Source organism: Nilaparvata lugens, chromosome 2, assembly GCF_014356525.2.
Source record: "Nilaparvata lugens isolate BPH chromosome 2, ASM1435652v1, whole genome shotgun sequence".
NCBI lineage: Eukaryota > Metazoa > Arthropoda > Insecta > Hemiptera > Delphacidae > Nilaparvata > Nilaparvata lugens.
The window spans coordinates 60,729,720-60,752,478 of record NC_052505.1 but is presented as its reverse complement, the minus strand read 5'-3'; the positions used below and the strand labels follow the sequence as shown (position 1 = coordinate 60,752,478).

Genomic DNA, 22,759 nt, shown 5'->3' with positions numbered 1-22,759 from the left:
ATTTTTCTTAGAAAGCGAAGTTAGGGCGCAGTCGACCCTCTCTTACACTCAACTCTCTATCAAGTATTATAACAATACGAAAAAAATAAATACAAATAATATGATTAAAAACAAACAATAGTTAAGTTATCTACTTATTTAAAATAATAACAAATTTTAAATTATTGAAAAGAAAGAGAAAAAAATGACATTGAAAATAATACATAACAATGCTGAATGATAGTATTTTCTGATACTTCATCACTTTAGTAAAAAATAAGACACTACAGAATACAATACAGTAGGCCTACATAGCAACTGAAGTGTTTGCTATACATTTCATTTCCTACTTATTATCACTATGTAAATCTCGAAGTGGATAAGTAAATTACATTATGATTTATTTAAATAGTAAAATAGAATCTTCCTTCAATCAACAAACAACGTCACAAACAACGCTCCTTCAATCCACGTGACATACATATATAAATATATAATTTACATATGTTAATAATGTGGTGACATCATTTGAAGCCAGCTTTAAACGTTTCTCCTGTGGAGAAAAAATGATGAATTTAGTAGACTGTTTAGTGGATCCTAGACATTCAGATTCAAATCTATACATAACAATTGATTCCCTTTTCATCCAGGATATTTGTGGTTTCTTAAAATTTCGATTTATTGACCGAGCGAAATGAGTTCTAAGATTCAAGTCGACGGCTTTGCATTTCTCTTATGTTTATATGTTCCGCAATTACGGCGAAACGCAGCAATAGATTACCATGAAATTTGACAGGTATATTTCTTTTTAAATTGTGCCTCGACGTATATACAAGGTTTTTTGAAAATTTTGCATTTTAAGGTTAATACAATAGGTAAAGTCTCCTTCGAACGCCAATATTACAGTAAAAATCAGAATAGAATCATCCATAATAATTCAGCTGTTGAGTGGATTTTTAATTGCATGCAATAACGCATGCAATTAATATATCAATGTAACTTAGTAAAAAATCAGCTGTCGTGTTGACTATTCATTGCATGCAATGACGCATGCAATTAATAACGGAAAGAAAACATAGTATTTTCTCTCGACCTTTATCTGCTTTCAACTCGGTCTGACCTGTTGCCAGTAAGTTGAAGGAGATTAGATTTTGATGTTAGCATATTTTTGATACACTAACCCCAACAGCCATTAGCCGTTTTCACACCGACATCTTGCCGACACAACATACAAACAGGATTTACTCTTATGGACAGTATGAGACGAGGCTGTGTTTTATAACTGCGCGAGGTCTACTGTTCATAGAACTACTAGTCCAGGATTAAAATGTTGTTTTACCAAAATCATCAAATATTTAATAATTCGATACAATGATACATGTACAAATGTGAAGCTGACTTGCACCGAGGTAGAATCAATTTAATCTTAAATAATTTGAAATATATTTCAAGTTGTTAGGCTTCATTAATTCATTGAACACCTATTTTATCATTATGTGTTACCAGAACCTATTAGAATTATGTAGATTGCCTTTAATGAATAAATTGAGTTCCATGTAAATGTATTATTTCCACCAAACTCCAAAATAACTATTTCAATGTGACTTTTAATTGTTCAGTCAATATAAAATAATTTTGATTCTGCAGTAACTTATACATAAGTGATATCAATGTAAGAAAGAACAGATTATATACTTCTAGATGAATGTAACAATATTGGAAAGATGTTATCCAACGGTATTTGAATACACCCCTGACTGTTACTGTATGGGAGTACCACCAGTAATTTATAAGTTTTCAATTCGTCAAAAGAGTGGTTATAGATAAAATAGTGTACTCAACGGTTATAATCTTCTCCTATCTATATTTTTTCTCCTTATTATTGTTCATCTTCTTCCTGCCGCCAAAGTGCAGTACTTTATACCTGGCAATAGAATTTTTAGAAATAGAAGCATTTGGTTAACTTTGGTTTTACGCTTCAGTGAACATAGTCTATGAGCAGGGTAGTTCTACCTGGACACCACCGATGACAAATTGACCGGGCTTTCCAGAAGTACCTAACGGGAAACATTTGCTTTGTTTCATGGAAGCAAGGCATTGTAATACTGAATGAGTATTTATAGTTCTATAAAGCAAGGCCTTTTGGTTCTAATACCCGAGACGTCAGTCTGCAGATTGTTGTTATGGAATGCAGAAAACTTCTTTCACCAACCTTAGACAATAAATGCTGTTTCAAAAGATTGAAAAGATAGCATGCCGCTTCCAAAATCTATGGATATGGTTTATGTACTATATATATATATATATATATATATATATATATATATATATATATATATATATATATATATCTGTGAGTGTAGCGTAAGGGACACACTATTATTCCTCACCCACCATATAGCATATAATATATCGAACTCTGTCACTCCCACTCAACCACATCACTCTCTTACACATACCCTTTCCTTCGGGCTCACTCTCTCTCACTCTCTCTCTCTCTCTCTCACATGATAATGAATTAAAACGCAGATTTCTGTCTTTGACACTAATATCATGCTTTAGTTAGATCAATAATGTTTCAATTGCCATCTAAATCTAGGTGAACTATTTGTAACACATAAACTAATAATTAAAACCACCCTAAATAAACCTTGATTAGTCCCAACCGATATGGTTTACAGTAACTTTAAGGACATGACAATAAGACAATAATTGTGGGTTGGAAACGTAATTTTGAATATTTATTATAATAAAATATAATCCCATTTTTCTGGTGCTCCAAACTCGTTATTTAATAATAAACCTACAGTTTAAGAGCCATCACTGATAAATATGTCACTTAGTATAAATACAGAAGAACAAAAATCATAAACCTTATTCCGGGACACTTTCTCATTAATTCTTAATTCTCGTATAGCCTATGTGTGTGATAAACGAAATTTGAATTTGAAATCACAACATTTTTTGAAAAACATACAGTTTTGAATTACGTGCTTATTCTACGAAAATTGAAACCCCTTTCTTAGCTGGCGTCTAGGAATAAGAAATATATTGACCGATAAATACAAACAATTTGGATGTAGATTAGGCGAATAGGCCTTGTCTAAAGGATTCAGCTTATAGTCTGTTATACAATAAATGAGCAATTCAATTCATAACATCTTAGTAGTCATCTTATGAATAGTGTTATCATTCATCAAATCAGTCTTATCAAGTCATAATTATCATCACCCAGTACAATTGAATAAATTAAGTCATACATTGAAAAAAGACATAAACTATTTATAAACTCACAGCACTGAATATCATATTTTCAACAATTTGAAAATTAATTTACGGAACAATAAGCATTTTCATTCAGAATTACATTTAGTGCGTTTTTTAATTTATTCAGAGGCAAGTTTCTTCTAATATAAGATAAAGGCAGATTATTGAACATGGAGTACACTAGATAGGAATAAATTTCAAGCTCTTACTCAATCTGACATTAGGAGTTACAATACTCTAGTAGTCCAGATAACAGTAGACCTCACTGAACATCCTTTGCAATGTGGTAACGAGAATATTCAGCCATCTACTAGAAATGCTATCTACTAGGAATAAAGTCATTGTAATAATATCAGGGCTTTTATAAAATGTTTGCCAATGGCCCCACTAAGAAATCTGATCAGGCTGGTTGGAGACTTCCAATCAACCATACATTACATTACATTACATTACCAGGGCTACCAGACATTGTTTTGCAGTAGTCGTACTATATCATAATGGAAAAAGTAGAACTTTGATATGAAAGTAATGAACTCACTCCGCTACAAATAAAATCTATTGGTGTGCTAATCTAAATGTTGCACTACTTCAATCCTGTAAAATGAATACCGGTATAATACTTATTCTGAATTGATGGAATCCCAAGTCCCATTGCGCTTATGATAATTTTAAATGTTACTTTATTAACTCAGTAAGTCAGAAAGTTATTGCTCAGTTGAATCAGAGCTACGATTGAAAAGATGATTGGGAATTATCAAGTGGCACATTTGTTTTTCACTGGGATTTTCATTTTGTAACATGTAGAGACGCTTGTAGAACAACAATCTGTTGAATAATAAGAAAACAAAGATATTGTCAAATTTCACTAAAAATTTACTAAAAACTTTAAAACAGAACCATGGTTTCACGTATTGCATCAAGCTGACTCCACTGTCAGCCATGGTTCTGTTTTAAAGTTTTTAGTAAATTTTGGGAAATTTTGACATATCTTTGTTTTCTTATATGGAGAGATTTCACAACATCACCATCAATTCTACTAAATTAATGTGTTAAATTTTTTATGGAAAGATTTTATGAGGAAAATGAAGTTTTTCATTGACATTATCATCCGTAACTCGGAACGCCATGATAAATCTTGGCATCTAAAACTGCGTTTACACCAAAGTTATTAACGAAAACTTAATAACTTAATCCTCACAGATTATTATAGATTGAACAGCACATGAAAAACACATATGTTCATCATGTGTATGATAAGTTATGTTCAATCTAATAGAATCTATAGAATCTATTGGTGTTGACGCAGCTTTACTCTGTGACTGTCTGGAGTTAATATTATATCAATTTGAATTTACAATTCGAGACCGCAGCTCGGAAAAAGAAGACATGATTAGCTCATAATATCGGGGACCGAGCTTCGCTCAGGAGAACAAAAGCATAAACAATTTATTACGAAAGAAGAAAATTATAATGAAAAACCATTTTGGCCATGTGGTTTTTAAGAAGCGGTGATGAATAGGTCAGTGGTAGGCTATTTGGCTTTTATATATTCCATTTCATATTCATATTGATTATTCTTTCGGGTTGAAGGTTATATGTATACGTATTAGATATATTGGAATAGTTATCTTGGAGTTTGGTAGAAATATATTACATTTGCATAGAACTCAATTTATTTATTTATTTAAGTTATGTTCTATCTAATTCTAATAGGTTACCAACCCATCCCTATCTTATAAATGATAAACCTTCAATCATAATCATATACCTGCATGATTAAAAAACAGCAGACATTCAATTTACTAGAACAAATAATGGAGTGCCTTCAAGTTCAGATGTAGGCAACACGCCTAACTTCTTCCTACATTCGCTACCTTGTCTCTATGACACTGACCTTGCTTCTGTGAAACACCTTGTTCCAGTGGGAACTTGCTTCTGTGAGACTGCCATTTATAGCGCTACTACTTTGGACGGAGACCTTGTCTCTATGAAACTGCTTGTCTCTGTGGGAACTTGTTCCTGTGAGACTGCCATTTATAGAAATACTTGCTCCTGTGAAACTTGTCTCTGTGACACTAATATCGTTCAAAACCACTACTTGTCTCTGTGAGAACTTGTCTCTGTGAAACATCCCCGGTCGGCATTTCCCTCCTTTAGCCGTCTCCACCACAAAATCCTATCCATCTCCTCCATGTGTCACCAACCCCTCTCCCAAAGATCAGCCTCCACTCTGTCTCTCCACCTCATCCTTGGTCTTCCCCGCCCTCTCCTGCCCACCCAGATCCAAATCCTGCACCCTCCGTCCCACATAATCCTCCTCACGTCTCTGCACATGTCTAAACCACCTCATCCCGGCCTCCTGCATCTTCCTGCCCTAATATGGTCCCACCCCAACTGTACCTCTAATCACCTCATTACAAATGCTATCCCTTCTTGTGACCCCACACATCCATCTTAGCATTCTCATCTCAGCCACTTCCATTTTCTTCTCTTGCCTCTTTGAAACAGACCATGTTTCCGTGCCATACAGCATAGCTGGTCTCACTACCAATACGTTGCTATTATTATAGTAAAATATTTTAATGTCTTCTCATGAGTCCTCAGCTTTAGAAAAATACAATACATTGTTTTTAAAATGGATACTATTGTAGATTTGTGAATTCAAGTTTATATACCATAATATTTAGAAAAATACAATACATTGTTTTTAAAATGGATACTATTGTAGATTTGTGAATTCAAGTTTATATACCATAATATTTTAATTCAAAATATTTATTTTAATTCAAAATATTTATTTTAATTCAAAATATTTTTTTTAATTTTTTAAATATTTTTCTTACAAGGTTGAATAAATTCTAAATAGAATAAATTGGAGATTAAAGAGATGTTCATGATGATAAAAATCGAACCCAGTACCTCCTAATTGCCGGTCAGGAATGCTTACCCTTAGACCAAACTGACAATCTCTGGATAGCAGCGCTCATTTTATATAAAGCCAGTTTATACATAGCGGCCAATCAGTCTACAGATGGAAATAAATTGGAAGTTGCATTTGTTCAAATGCTAATTAATTAATGAATAATTATCATTAAACAAAAATCCCAATTAAATGCTGTAAATCACCCCGAAGACTTCTGCTACTGCAAATATTGACAACAGGGTGAACAGCTAAATGAAAATTTCGATGGAAACATCACAATTCTAGAAACCTATTAAACAAATTCATAAAATCGGCCATAAACAACTATTTTGCACAACAATTCTACAAATTCTCTCATGACCCAACTAAAACCTGGAGACTCATGAATCAGTCAGGGGATAGACCCACAAAAAAACTCCAGTCTCAGATATAAAAATTAACAGTGTAAAATAGACAATTCACAAAACATAGCAGTCCATTTTTAATTAATACTATAGTACCATTGGGAGCTCTCATCTTACAAAATACAACAGTAATAATAAAACCCTAATCCCTCCCATTGTACCAGATAATCCTTGCAAAATCGAAAGCCTTCCCAAACTAACTAGAAAAGACATAATTCAAATCATTGATACTCTTAAAAATAGTAAATCATATGGGCATGATAACATTTCAATTGAGGTGATAGAATTCTCTAAATTATTCTTCATAGCTGACCATCTTGCACCATATTTTCAACTTATGCATGGATCATGGACGGTTTCCAATTCAGTTGAAAAAAATCAGTAATCATACCTATTTTCAAGAAAGGAGACCATAAAAATATATCAAACTATATCAAACCTATTTCTCAAGAAAAACTCTTCTATCCAAACTATCGAAAATAGGTATCCAACCTATCTAAAATATATTCTATCCAACCTAACGAAGATATATAAACAATAAACTTATTAAATACCTGAAAACCAACAATATAATTTCTTCTAACCGGTGTTGTTTTTAATATGGTAAAAGCTGTAATGATACCGTTCTCCATGCTACATCACTAACCTACAACTATCTAGATTCATCTAAAAAACCTCTTGGTATCTTCCTTGATTTACAAAAGGCTTTCGATGTTGTCAACCACAATCTCTCATTGAAAAAGCTGGAGCAAATAGGTGTTAAGAGTAGGTGGAGGAAAACTACATTCACTTTTTGTGGACTACTTACACAACAGAAATAAAGGAACCAAGATAGGAAATTCATACAGTGTAGACTTGAATATTACATGTGGAGTACCACAAGGATCTATCCTTAGCCCCACCTTGTTTCTCATCCACATAAATGACTTATGTAAGTTGAATCTTGATGGTCACATCATCTCTTTTGCCGATGACATCCTCCTAATTTTTGCAAAACCCACATGGTTAGAATCTTTCAATTGTGGTAATTACTGGCTCTCGAAAGTATACTTTTGGCTATACTCAAATAAACTTATCTTAAAAACTGATAAACATGCTGCTTATATTTAGTATCACAAAATAGATACAAGCCTGATAATAACTTGACTATTAGTGTAAATAATGTAACTTTGAAAAATAAGGAACATGTATTATATATGGTCTCACAATTGATGAAAACTTAAGATGGACTCAACACTTGGGAATACTAGCCAACAATCTAAAAAAACTTTATCATGTTTTCTATAAATTTATTCTAATCATTGCTCTTTTAAGAAAAGTTTACTATGCTATATTTCAGTCTCTCCTCCAATATGGGTATAATTGGATGGGGTGGTGTCCTCAATACACACCTAATACCCGTAGCATCAATTCAAAAACAAATCATAAAAATTATTCTAAAAGCACCTCTAAGTAGCTCTTCACAAGAAGCTTTTAATAATCTAAGTACTTAATGTAAGATTATTATTTATATATTTTTATTATTATTCTATAAACTTATTCAACTGAAAAGATACCATAACACAAATACACAATGTGTAGTTGACATGTCACGTCAAATACAATTTAAGAATGAAATGCACTTCCGTTTTTAAAAATAAAATGATTAGACAAAGGAAGGCCGAATATTCTTATAACGGATTAAGAACTGTTCCTTACTTACCAAATGCACCTTTTATTACTGAACATGAGGTGAAAGTCTTTCTTTTAGCAAATGAAACCATTTTTAAGACTATATTCTAACTAAAATCGGCATTCATTAATTTTGTTGGATCTAATAACTTACTACCTACATACTTTTTCACATTTTATGATGCTATCAACTATTTAATTCAAGCCATTACCTATTGATTATGATTTTTGTAATCGAAACTTCCCACACACAAGCTCTGATTTGTGGAGCTTACATTCATCCATTTAATTTTTTCTTTTTTTCTACAAAAACTTTGATGTATTAAATGTTAAAGTATATAATATGTATTTTAGCTATGTAGTTAATATAAGTATATACATATAATATAAGTATTGAAATTGATTTATCTATTTTCATCTTGTTTTGTATTGGTTAATATCTATTTTCAACTTATGAATAAATTAATGTAATTAATTTAAACTTAGAAATAAAGAATAAATGAAAAAAAAATGATTTCTTTTCATCTTCATTCATTTTCACCTAATCTTCCTTTTAAAATTTCACCTTCCAACTTCATTTTTCTTAATAGGAATCATTGTGGATAACTTTGTTAACAACATGTAGCAGCCAATTCGCATTTCACAATTTCTTTCTCATTGTTAGTGGTTTTTTGTCTATGCTTAGTTGTCTGAAAACTCTGTTGAAGTTATAGAGCATAAGTTTCTTGTTTTTTGCCAAATGACCGGGACTAAAGCAAATTTGTGTACCTACTGACTAGTACAGCGTAATGGCTTCAGCAATGAAGAGCAACAACTTAATTGTTTGTGAAATGACAAAAGATGAATTCTTGAGCACAAGTCACTTGAAAACCGATTACCAAAAGGAAGAAGGAAAATCGATTGATTGGGATAGAGAAATACCATTAGCATCGGTTAGTGAGGGATGGGAGAATTTCATTGACATTTTAAAAAACGCTATCAAAGATTCACAATAAAATTTTCTTGTAAAAAGTAACTTGACACAGAAATTCAGGTCGCCATGGATAAATAGTTATCTGTTTGAGAAAATAAACTTAAGAAATGAATTATACAAGACTGTAATAAAAAAAACTAATAATGACAACTTGAAACAAATATACAATACATTCAAAAATAACTTAAGTAGCAAACTGATAGAAAGAAAACAATAGTATTATTCAAAACTGTTTAGAGAAATTAAGCCAGGGAAACATTAGAAAGACGTGGGAAACAATTGACGCTTTAATAGGATTGAAAATAAAAAGTCTAATAGGAGTCAGAGGTTTTTTTTAATAACTGTTAGTAATATATTTTGTATATCCTCATTATTCTGTTTCTTATTATTTCTCCTGTATTTTTTCTTTGCAGGAAGTTTTCTTTGGGGGTCAATGCATTGTTTTTTTTCTTTTTCTGGGAATGCAGTCTTATATTTATATTTTATTTTTCTGGGAATGCAGTGCAGCCGTCATCTTTTTTCTCTCGGACTTGAACTTTCTTAAACAATCTTTCAACGAATTGACACACTCTTTATCACCACGACATTCATTCACGAGGTCTTCGAAACAATTTCGAAGCTCTCTTATACCTGCTTCAACTTCATCATTATCCAATTTTGCTTTTTCCACTGCTGATGCAATGAATTCTTTTCCTACAGCTTCATTTGAATTTAAATTATTAGTATTTGTTGATAGTTGACTATCATCATGACTGAAATCATTCTCTGTTTCCAGAGTTTCGTTTACTTTAAGCGAGTATTTAACAATGTTTCGTAGGTCACTCTTTTTTACAAGATGCTTTCTTTCTTTTTCATCACCCACTGATGACTGCAAATCTTCTATAATTGTATCAAACGGAATTTTTTGAGAAATTTTAGAAGCTAATAACTTTTTGTCCTCAACTGACAGTGGGATATGTGCAAGCTCCAAGTCATGTCCAACATGGGTCTTTCTAAAATCAACGGATATTTTGCCATTCTTATCAGTTGTGGCTATAATTCTGGCAGGGCAGAAGGCACCTATTTTTGATGACCCCTGAATTTTCAAGTGGCGTTTCCTCTTCGTAGGCGAGGTCTCGCCCTTGAAGATGCCACATCGATTGCAACGCATATATGACCTTATAGTATTGCTGCCTTCTTTAATGGACTTTGGTCGATATTTGACAAAAAAGCATTTTTTTTCTACAGACCTTTTCCAGATTTCAAAATCTTCATGACCATTGAACTCGAATTTTTCGCTCTCTATTGAAATGTCATGATTTTCTTTTAAATGATTTTCAAGTTTCTGCAATGAGCTGTTACCCATATTACAGATGCCACATTTATATAAATGAGAAGGAAGCTGACGAGGAGAAACTGACGAAGGATGTTTTTGGATAAAATGTCTCTTAAGAGAAGAAGCCGATCCAAACTTCTTGGCACATAACTTACATACATGATTTGGTTTCATTTTACTTCGAGCAGGAGTAACTGATGAAGGATGCTTTTGGATGCAATGTCTCTTAAGAGAGGAAGCCAATTCAAACTTCTTGTCACATAGCTTACATACATGATTCGGGGCCATTTTACTTCGTTTGCCAATCACATGGACATGTAGTTGTAGTTAGCAGCGATGTAGCCGCATGTACTATTCACTATGCTCTTCACATCATCAAGTGTAACCTGTTGAAAAAATGTAACAATATTATATAATTGCCTTTTAACAATGAAACTTTATTCAGGTGAAATAAAAGTGATATTGTCAGTTCCACATTATTTATTCCAGAGTCCAGCTAAAGTTTATGCACTCAAGCAAGGCATCATCAGTGTTTTTTTGATAGACGGTAACTCCACTGATGATGATGATGATGATGATGATACCTTAAGTACATTGAAAATTTAGTTTGGCTCAAATAAATTATATGGAACCGACAATATCGCTCAGTATGGTGAAATTGCACAATGTGTATTTTCATAATGTGAATTTTAATATCCAGTGTATATTATAATAGCAAATGTCCTGTTCTTATTGTCTATGCTAGCTTTATCAATTCAATCCTAGAAAAAATGGATTTTTTTCGCTCAGAATTAACGAAAATAAATCTACTGCACATGCTACATTGCTTGGTTGGAGATTTTTTACATGAAGGTTCTCATATTATGAAAAATAAAATCCATTGGAATATAAGAAAAGGACAAAGATAAGGTTTGATTGTAGACAGTATGGATCACATATTCCAGCCACCAGCCTAGATTCTAAGAAGTGTGATGTTACATTCACTAAGAATAGCCTATGATGCTATTTAAGGTTTACATTCTATTCATGATTCCAACCTTGTATTCTAGTATCACAGCCAATGTGGTAACTATTTACACATAACCCACATTCTATAAACTTCTTGAAATAATTATAATTGTATTGATTGAACAATCGTTCAACAGTTCTCACTTTTGACTTACTTAAACTGCGTTTACACCAAGGTTATAAACAAAATGTTAATAACTTAATCATTATGGATTTTATTAGATTGAACGGAACTTGACAAACACATATGTTCATCATGTGTATGATAAGTCATGTTCAATATAATAGAATCTATGAGGATTAAGTTATTAACATTTTGTTAATAACTATGGTGTAAACGCAGCTTGAAGGCCAAAGTCGTTGTCCGTCTGTTTGTATGTTCTATAATATCTTTAAAAAGAATTGATCAATCAGCTTCAAATTTCAAACACTTATTCTTAGAAACTTTTAACAAGCCTAGTTCGTTGGACAACAAAATTTACTCACTCCATCGTCCTTTTTCATAATATTAAAAAATACATTGAAAGTGCATATTGTGATTTAGTCAGCTTAAGAATTCATTGCATGCAATACTACAGTTTTTCCATTCATTCATTCATAACATCAGCTGAGGCTATTATTTTGGGAGCTATCACACAGAGACTGCCACGTAATTTCAGCTGGTTATTATGCAACATACAACTCACAACTTTTTAAAATGTATGAATTCAGGGCTACTTTCTTGTATTCATAAAATAGAATAAATATTAACTGGGCGCTTATTGACCGGTCTGCCAATAAGTGCAAGGCTGGCTGGAGTATTATCAGAGCAGGCGAGGGTTTTAAGTGCCATCTACTATTTCTGTTTCTGCGGATGATCTACATGACACCTGGACTGACTCGATTCATAGGATCCGTGGGGGGTTCCAAGCTTCCTCCTCAGTGGCAGTGGACGTGCTGGCTGCCTCAGTTTACCCTCCAGACTCTCAGCTCCCGACCTGGCGCCGTGTGACATGTGAGGATGTTTTACGGATTGTGGCTGACTTGAGCAAATCTACAAGTAAAGACGTTTATTATATGTATAGCATATTTATTACGGACATCATATTGTCTATTATTGAGCCTTTAACTGTTTGTATTAATCAGTGTCTCTTATAGGCCGTTTTTCCTGATGAGCTGAAGCTTTCAAAGACAGTACCAGTCTTGAAGAAGGGAGACAAAACTGACCCGTCCAATTATAGGCCCATTTCTATTCTGCCTATAATCTCGAAAATGTTTGAGATTGTGATTGCTCAGCAGCTGCTTGAGTATTGTGAGCAGTGCGGCTTGTTTGCGGCCACCCAGTTTGGTTTTACAAAAGGAAGATCGACTGCTGATGCTGTTGATTTTCTTCTGCTTAAAATTGATGAGTGCTTTGAGAAGCGTGAACTTGCTGGGCTCACATTATGTTACCTCAGCAAGGCTTTTGACACGCTTGATCATGCACAGTGATGTGGATCGGGAATATTCCCAGTGGGAAGGAACTTATGATTTGGGATTATTTCCGGGAATATTTCCGAGGCCAAGAAATTTTGGGAATTTAAGGGAATTTATGTGAACGTAAGGGAATTTATAAAATTGTTCCAAAAATGATTGAAATTGATCAATCTCAGTCATATTTTACCATCATTCTGCTTGCTATTGATCAATCTCAGCCACATTTTACATTAATATAATCAATAAATCATCATTCTTTGAGCTTGTTTTTGCTCACTCACTCACTCATTGTCTTTTAAATACTCGTATAATCTAGTCAATGAAAGATTGATTATAGAGGGAAAAGTTTGGAACAAAATTTTTGACCCCGCACATCAGGTCAGGGATCAAGTATAGTAAGGGGGTAAACATATCAAAAGTCCTCACTCCTACGGTATTTAGATGAAAACGGTAGGGGTCATGAAATGTGTGCGCAGTGGCCAGCCAGCTAGATTGCGTCATCGTCACCAACCGATGTTTTTAACACCAATTGGCAATTTATGAAACTTATTTGTTAAAAACAGATGATTGGATATAAAATGACGTCAGCTACACCGGAAATTTAGCACAAACATGCGCGTGACACCTACCGTCTTCTTCTATATACCGTGCTCACTACTACCCCCTGTGCTAAGGTGGTGGGGGTGGTTTGAAAGAACCATATTTTGTTTTTTGCATATATCTCGAACAATATGCGCTTTTCTGAAATTTTTGTCGAAAATAATGAAAGCTCACAAATTAGCCTACAAGTTTCATTTCCAATATTTTTCCATGTCTCTCATAGTTTTCTAGGTATGAGTTCTCGAAGACATCACATTTTGAAGAAATACCCTTCAGACTCCGATTTTTTATAATTTCAGTTCATCAACAATAGATCAATTGACAGGGAATGTTTGGAACACAATATTTGACTTCGCAGCTATATTTGAACTAGTTAGAAGGTGAACATATCAAAAGTACATATCTTAAGCTTGAGGGATAAGGGTGGTTAAAAGTAAACGTTGCGTTTTTTCATTTGTGGCTGACACGTATGTAACTGGGAAACAATGCATTTCTGCGACATTGCCAACTGAACAAGAATGAAGCTAGATAAATTTCCTACAGGTTTTGTACAGTAGAGTTTTGTGATATCTTCTTCACTTTTCACTTTAGTTTTATATTCAAGTGTAGAGTTTTTGAAAAGACAGGGTTTCTTCCAACTTTTTGCACTTTCAGGGCTTATTACTCAACAACAATGCATCGAGAAAATAAGTACTGAACGTTGAGTTGTAGAACATTCAATTCTCTTCAATTTAATGTACTATTTCATCATTTTATGCTTTCCATCAATGTTTATAGCAGCTTTAGTGTTGAGTGTGGTAGGAGTGAGGACTTTTGATAAGTTTACCCCCTCACTATCCTTAAAAGGACTTCGAGGTCAAAAATTGGGTTCCAAACGTTTGTTTCCCTCTATATCTTTTTTTGAGCATTCGTTGCCTGGACTAGTATCTTATTACAAGTTAAGTGAGCCTTAATGACTCTTGAAAGGTTGTGAGCTGTGGAATTATTTTCTTTTTAACATTCAATTAAACTCTTGTTTTAGTTTAGCCTATTCTGCTGTATTTATAATTTCTATTTTTTGGATTTATATTCTACTTTAATAGGGGTCCAATTATTTTTGTGCGTAGAAATTGAATAAAATCATGCAATGAAAGTTAAATTACACTCAATACTTTGTTGACTTTGTTTATCTGATTTACAGGCATTTATTAGTAAGTGAAAAATCTTATTCAACTTATAAGACATGAAACATGATAATAGTGGTGCAATTGAATGATTTGGAAAATTTTATTGAGTGCTGATTTCTCCTTTCATGAAAATGATCAGTCTATGAACTTCAAATTACTGTTTTCTTGAACTTATTACAATTTATAAGTTATTCAACCTTATATTACTTACATAATCCTTTTGTATAACAGGTGATTGAGACCTTGTGTAACAAAAAAATGTATTTTTCGGTCATTTTAGATGGAAGAAATGATAAATTTCCTCAAGTTCCCATAAATTCCCGGGAATATATGATTTTTGGGAATATTTCCTTGATCTTAATTCCCGGGAATTTCACATCACTAAATTCATTCAATCCTTCTGAGAAAACTCAAGCACTATGGAGTCAGTGGATCCCCTTTTAGATTGATTCAATCCTACCTGGGGGGCCGCAAGCAGGCTGTACTGGCTAATGGTGTGTTGTCTCGTATAAAAAACTGAGTCAATTGGCACCTTTGTGGTGCTGAGCGACTTGCCCACTGTCGTCCCCTCTTTGTGAGAGAGAAGATCCTCACAGTCTTCTCCCTCTATGTATTTCAGGCTCTCTGCAGAGCACATGCAAATGTGGGGGAGCTTGTAACAAGGCAGAATATACATACACCCACATGAGACTAGAGGGAGACAGAGGCTGGACGAGCCCTACCAAAGACTGAGCAGGACTCGATCGGGCTATGCCCATCTATCTGTCAGGCTCTTCAACAAGCTGCCGGTGATGGCTAGGAATCTGCCTGCCGGCAAATTTCGGAGAGTCCTGAAAGGCTTATTGTTGTATAATCCGTTTTACTCACTCCGTGAGTTTTTCTTGTTGGACAGCAGCTTGGTAAGCGTCTATTTTTGATTAATTTCTTCTCTTTTGCTTGTTTTTATTTGTTGTCTTTTGGACTAGTAGGTCGACTGGCCTATTTGTGCCTTTTCGTGTTCTCTTGACGTGTCCCTGGGGGTTCTATGCCCACCTTATGGACTCAACATAAAAGAAAAAAAAACTAAATTAGAGTACCCTTTAAAATTAATAAAATATAAAAAAACAAGAATACAAATTGTACTGTTACGTAATTTTATTTAAAATAACATAACAATTAGTGAACATTTATTTTTATAACCTGACGATGGTGTGATCACCGAAACTAGAAGTTTCGTTACAATTTGTTTTCTAATATTTTATTAATTTTAAAGGGTACTCTAATTCTATTTTATAAATATCTTACAACTTTTACATCAACAAACCGAGATGGGTTGAGAAATATGAATGTGCGGTTTTCGCCATTTATTTTTCTTGGAACTCTGTAACGAAATCATGTATCTATCACTTGATCAACTTCTCATTAAAAAAAAAAGGATTCATATGAGGGTCAAATATGTCGAAGCGACAGAGTAATTTTTTATTTCTAGTAAGATCCTTAATGAAACCTACTATCAAATTATTATTGTAAAATAAATATTCAGCTGTTTCCATAATTTTCACCAATTCTGTATAATTCGAATTTGCGGGTTTCAAAAATTACAATACAACAGGTCATGAGCAAGTTCTCCAACTCAGGAGGTCACTATAGCCCATAATATGTTTAAAAGAATCATGTTAGAATCACCTTGAGATTATCATTTTTCTTCAAATTGCGATGTACTCTCTTCAAAGGTGAGTGAACCGGGAGAACAAATCTGGATTGCAACTCGGCTACAAGAAGGATCCTGGCAGGCCACTCTCGCACAGGAAGACTGATGTCCAAAGATCAGTACTATAAAGAATATATTTTTAATTAAAATCAAAATTATAGATAATGGTCAAAATTTTGTCATTGAAGATTTGTAAAAAATGAAATTGTAGTAGGCGTATTCCTATTAGTTGTCAAAATGGAGCTTTACAATAAGGTTTTAAATAGTCTAGTATATGTTTTGATGTTATACATGTTTACAGTAGAGAGAACATAAAAAGTTTACTGTGTTTATTTTTCAAATTGGTGTAACAAGTATCAAGCTGTGTAGTGTGTGATTGATAACAAAGTACATAAATGAATGAATAAAACGGGATTTGGGATAAAATTATTGAATAAAGGATTAATTAATAATTGTAAAAGAGAATTACTTATTTATTATCCTAAATTGTTCATTTATTATGCATAAAAACCTAACTGTCACCGATAAAAATCTAATAACACCATAGTACAATTTTCAATTTATATAAGTACTGTTACCGCCAACCAGTTGCGGTAAGTAACCGCTACGAGCGCTGCCTCTAGTTCCTACAGAGCTATTTGAACTATCGTTCACCGAGGAACCGTTCTTCGAAGGAGTCGTTTTAAGTGAAAGACTAAATGTTGAAGATTCTCCTGCACCACTCAATGAAATGCAATTGATATGCACCATGTTTGCACAAGAAGAACCGCTCTCTACTGTTATGAACAAATTCTGGGAAACCGAAGACGTCTGCTTAGATGTGAAAATTTCATCGCCTGCTGATGAACTATGTGAAAGATTGTATAAGCCACCACCTACTGCGATGATGAAGGAAGATATGTAGTCGTACTTCCATTCAAACTTGAAGCACCCCCTCTTGCCTCAAACCGCAAACAGGCTTACCGAAGTCATCTTGGTCTGTTGAAGCGTCTGGATAAATCCTCAAAGCTGGAGGAGAAATACTCCAATTTCATGCATGAATATCAAGAACTTGGGCATTTAGCGCTTTCCGATTCTGCTGTCAACTATGTAATTCCGCATCATGCCATCTTTAAAAACAATGATCCTTGCCTGAAAATTTGTGTTGTCTGCAATGCTTCCAGTAAGGTTGAAAACAATTGTAAGCAGATGTACCGCCAGATTCTGTCGAGATCTAAAGACTACTGCTATGCAGCTTCGTCAATACCTCCTGTTTCAAGGTTTCCTACAGTTTCAAGTCTTCCGCAAACCTCTACTAGAAATAATGCCACCTGCGCTTTGGATGCTCCTGTCTTTGAGTCACCGCCGCCTCCGCACCTCTGGGCTAATGTACAGCCTCTCACTGCCCGCCATTGACATCTTGCTGGGTCACCACTTGCTGCTCATTATTGTCACCACGCTAATTCACCGCTCGCTGAATGATGATCGCCACCCTACTTCATCTTGTGATGACCGCACCACTGTTTGATCTGCAGCACAGACCAATGTTAATGTCTGCATCGCTGAGGATTCCTACTGTTGCACTGCTGCTACCTCCTCACTTATCTACACACTTGGAGTTTCTGTCCTCAATGTCAAGCAACACATTTATGGCTGCTCTCCTACGCTTCATTGCCCGAAGAGGTACGCCCCATACTTTATTTTCTGATAATGCTAAAACGTTCATAGCTACTGCTAAAAAGCTACAAGAAGTGTCAAGGCTCATGAGTTCATTTCCCTCAGATTTGAATTGTTTTCTGGCAAACCATGGAATAAATTGAAAATTTATTCCCCCCTATGCTCCACATCATGGAGGCCTCTGGGAGGCCGCCGTCAAGTCAGCCAAGAATCTGCTACACCGCTGTATAGGTGATGCATGCACCCCTCACTTATGAAGAATACACCACCATTTTCACACGAATAGAAAGCATCTTGAACAGCCACCCGCTCACCGAATTGTCCTCACAGCCTACTGAAGCCGCCACAGTCCTGACTCCCGGTCATTTCCTGGTTGGTGGACCTCTTACTGCGCCTATTGAGAGTAAAGAGATACTCGTCACCCGCCGTTGGAGACATCTAAATCAGATGACTCAACATTTCTGGAGCCGCTGGTCTAAGGAATATTTGAGCACACTGCTGAACCGCTCAAAATGGAAAGCTGCAAAGGAAAATCTGCAACTCAATGATCTGGTGGTCATCAAGGCAATGAACACCTCGCCTCTCAGCTGGCCGCTGGGTAGAATTGTCGCGCTGCACCCTGGCAAAGATGGACTTGTTCGAGTGGCAACAATCAAATGCTCATCTGGAAACGTCGTCAGAGCTATTAGCAAGATTCACCGCATCGCATAAGCTATTTTTTTTGCCACTACCGCCTGCACTGTTTTATCGCCGCCTGCAATGATGAGTGATGACCGCACCGCTGTTGTTATGCTGCCCTACTTCACCGATCGCTGCCCGCTCTTGCTGCACCGCTGATTCACTCGCCTCCAGTGATGAGATCGCCGCCAATCATTGCCTGCTTACCCCTAGGAGGATTGAAAACTGTCCATTTTCGGCCAACCAGTTGCGGTAAGTAACCGCTACGAGCGCTGCCTCTAGTTCCTACAGAGCTATTTGAACTATCGTTCACCAAGGAATCGTTCTTTGAAGGAGTCATCGTTCACTCAGTTCTTTGTACAAAGTCGATCCCGCTTCCTGCAACGTATCGTGTCGTTCCCGCTCCAAGTTAGATTCATGTCATTTCTCTACAAGATTAATCCGCTCCAAGTGTTTTACTACTGCAATACCGCTTCAATATCAACCTGAGACTTATTATTGTTGTGTACAATTCATAAAGACAGTATAGAACTAAGCAAGTTGTGCTCCCGCCTAGTAGTGAGATTCCCGCCTTCGTATGAAAGACTTTGTTCTACACCGCCTTGTTGTATTGAACTTGATTTATGTGCTTGAGCAATTCATTTGATCAACTTATTGTTGGTCTGGTCCTCCGATTATTAATAAAAGTGTATTAGTTTCAATTTGTGTTCACTCAGTCCAACCTGGCTCCACCAGTAGAAGCTACTAAGTAATTTGTTATTGCGCCCACCTCGGTGGCCGTAACAAAAACTATGGTGCTTATCAAGATTAAGGAGGTAATATTAATATATTTTTATGAAGGAGGTAATATTTTTGTATAGATTTTACCTGAAATCTTCATAAAAAAGATTTTACCTAAGAATGTTTGAATTTGATTTACGATTCTTATATTCAAGCAGAATTTGATCCTGCATAGGAATCCAAATATTTGTTATGCGGCCGTGGTTCATTCCAATCAAGCAATCAGATTCTTAGGTAAGCTATAATTAGAAGTCTACAATAACCCCATAGTTCTTATTTATTATCCTAAATTGCTAATTTATTATGTGTAAAAACCTAATCGTCACCGATAAAGATCTAATAACACCATAGTTCCTACCCTTTTGGAGATATTTTTATAATTATAAAATAAGGTATATTTATGTTATTAATTACGGCGCAATTGTATCTCAGCTACCTACTTTTGAAGATATCGACTCAATTTTTTTTAATAAAAGAGAAAGAAAAAAATGTGTCGCTAGCCTAATTTCAACTGAAAAAAAAAACGATTCTAAATAATATTAATGCTACTTCAAAAATCTCAGATAACTAACCTTATTTTCAGTAGACGATGCATGTAGTCTTGAATTAATTGATATTTATGCACTCGCAAATAATATAGCATATACTATGATCATGCTTTATGGAATATTAAAGGATTATACCTAATAAAAATTCATTTTTATTCATTTTCTTCATAAATTTTAATGTTTCAAAAGGCCGGACGGGTAACGGCTATTTTTCCATAGACAGTTCTGTCTTCTCGTCTTCTCCTGTGACTTGGACTTGATCTTGATGACTCGACTCGATAGACGACATATCGACTATCATGTTTCGATACTTCAATTTATTGATATTTTTAGTCAATCGACAATAATATTATTATTCTCAACGAGCTAAAATATAGTAAACTATAGAGTCACTGTGATAGAGTGGTTGAGTGGCCGCCTGTTACGAATTGAACATGGGCAGCCATGGCAGAGAGAGGCAAGAAGCAGCAAAAAATTTGAATGGCCTTATTGATATAATGGAAACTTGCATAAAATACAAGGTAAAAATCAGTTATATTTAATAAATACCACATTGAATTTTTATTGAGCATTTCAAATATATGAACAGCTTATTTCAGAAAGGGACTGAGTCAATTTTTATCAATTTTCAGTTAATAATAATAATGTTTTTTTTTCATAGCACAGACATGCCACCAGGGCATGTTCATAAGGGAACACGTCAAGATAATAATAAAAACAAGTCCTTAGATGGACAGTCAAAATGTTACAGAAAGTAAAAAGAAACACAGAAAAATACAACCAAGCAGCAGGCTAATGCGCTATTACAAGAAGTAGCTACTTACAGTTGCCGTGTCACATTCAAAAAATTCCCTTAAGGAGTAAAAGGGATTTTCATGCAGGAACGTCCTCAATCTCCTCTTCAAGACCACCTCAGGCAAACCTCTGGCGGAAATGGGCAGCTTGTTGAGGATCCTCACCGGCTGGTAGGCCAAGCTGTTTTGAGTCCTCCCCAATCTACAGTAAGGGAGGTTCAGCCTCTGCCTGTTCCTGGTGTCATGCCGATGAAAGTCACCTCTGGTAGGCAAGGCAACAAGTCCCCGAAAAGCTGCAATGGCAGACCTGAAAATGTAGAGGTTGAAGACTGTCATAATGTGCTCCCTTACAAACAGTGGCTTGCAATTCGCCAGATAATCAGCCCCACATAAAATTCGTATAGCTTTCTTCTGCACCAGCAATATCCTTTTTACCTCGGCGGCACCACCCCACAGTGTAATACCATACCAATACCACAGTTTATGCTGGATTAAGTTACTATGGAGGTAGATACATAGTTTAGTGCAGAAAAGAACCCGATTCAATGTCTATATCACTGAGAAATCATATTACACATACTATCTTTATTGCAGAAAGGGACCCAAGTCAGTGACTGAAGTACTTTTCTGCACTAAAGTAGCAAGCTGGTAAACCTGCATCTTGTCCGCTACAGCTGGTATTATTATTATTTAAGCTTAGAGGTTAGGTATTCTGCATTTTGCAATTAATTCAACAACACTTATTCACAGTGTTTATTAACCTTCCTTTATTGTTGCAAATATTTTAGTTTTTTCTTTAAAATGAATAATAGTGGCAGTGAGATGCAATAATAAATTTTTCAGAGCAGAATCAATAGAATATCAAAAAATGTTAAGTTATCTGCTCTTATATCGCTGTATTTGTATCAAAATAATGAATAATAAAATGAAATTGAATTTCTAATAGTGAGAGTTGATAATTTTATTGCAGAAAGGTACCTAAGTCCATGAAATACAGGGACAAAAATAATTTTTATACTTAAACTATCTCATAAAGGATATTATGGGTACTAACAGACTTGTCTAGATGTAGTTGGCATGAAAAAAAATCATCAGGTCGAAAAAATTCGGATTGTTCTATCCAGACAGTTTTTTGCAGTTCCTGAAAAATCACTAAAAGTGACTCAGGTCCCTTTCTGAAATAAGCTGTTCATATGTATTACAGTTGTTATGCATCCATAAAATTGATTGTTTGAATTGATTCACTTGAAGCCTTGGTGAAATTAATGTAGCCCAAGTTACAGTGTTAATACTGCTTAGCCGTACAAGTGCTCAACTGAGTTGAAATGCCATACCGTAACTGAAAAATTATGATTTTAGAAATTGAATTATTTGTTATGCTATTTTGAATAGGGAATTCGAAAAAAACTAGTTTATGAAGACGTTTCTTTGATACCAGCTTACTGTACTTATCTACATTATCTCTAAGTTCAAAACAAGAAGGCAAAGTATGATAGTTTGATAAAAAAAATAACAAACCAAGGCCAGTATTAGACGGTTATATTTCTGTCATATGCAGATGATATGAAATAAATTGTACAAAATCATATTTTCATCTTTTTTCTTGTTACCATCTAATACTATTACTATCTAATACCGGCCTAATGTAGTTAGATGACTAAGCTATACCTTCAAGCGTTTGGAAGCATGATGCCTCCTTCATTTCTCGTCGCCATTGAATATCGGGCAAGAAGTCAGGCGCCCAGACAAACTTACATGGGAAAACATCGACTTTCATTGTGTTATATCTTTCGACATACTTGATGGATTTCATTATAATTATTTTTCCTACAGTTATGTTGAAAAGTGGCCA

General features: G+C 34.7%; 1 protein-coding gene across 7 annotated transcripts; it reads right to left on the bottom strand.

Moving 5' to 3' along the window:
* Positions 1-9,340: 9,340 nt before the first annotated feature.
* On the bottom strand, positions 9,341-21,075 carry LOC111050844. 7 transcript variants are annotated; one of them, XM_039422335.1, is made up of 4 exons: positions 20,938-21,075; positions 16,427-16,573; positions 12,420-12,573; positions 9,341-10,918 (listed from the first exon to the last, which is right to left on the bottom strand). In XM_039422335.1, the coding sequence occupies exon 4, from the start codon at positions 10,818-10,820 to the stop codon at positions 9,693-9,695; it is 1,128 nt and encodes a 375-aa protein (XP_039278269.1). In that variant the 5' UTR covers positions 10,821-10,918; positions 12,420-12,573; positions 16,427-16,573; positions 20,938-21,075; the 3' UTR covers positions 9,341-9,692. The 7 variants fall into 7 exon arrangements, with proteins under 7 accessions (XP_039278269.1, XP_039278267.1, XP_039278268.1 ...); XM_039422333.1 differs by lacking the exon at positions 20,938-21,075 and adding an exon at positions 20,138-20,371 and having other exon boundaries at positions 12,333-12,573; XM_039422334.1 differs by lacking the exon at positions 20,938-21,075 and adding an exon at positions 20,138-20,371 and having other exon boundaries at positions 12,410-12,573.
* Positions 21,076-22,759: the final 1,684 nt, after the last annotated feature.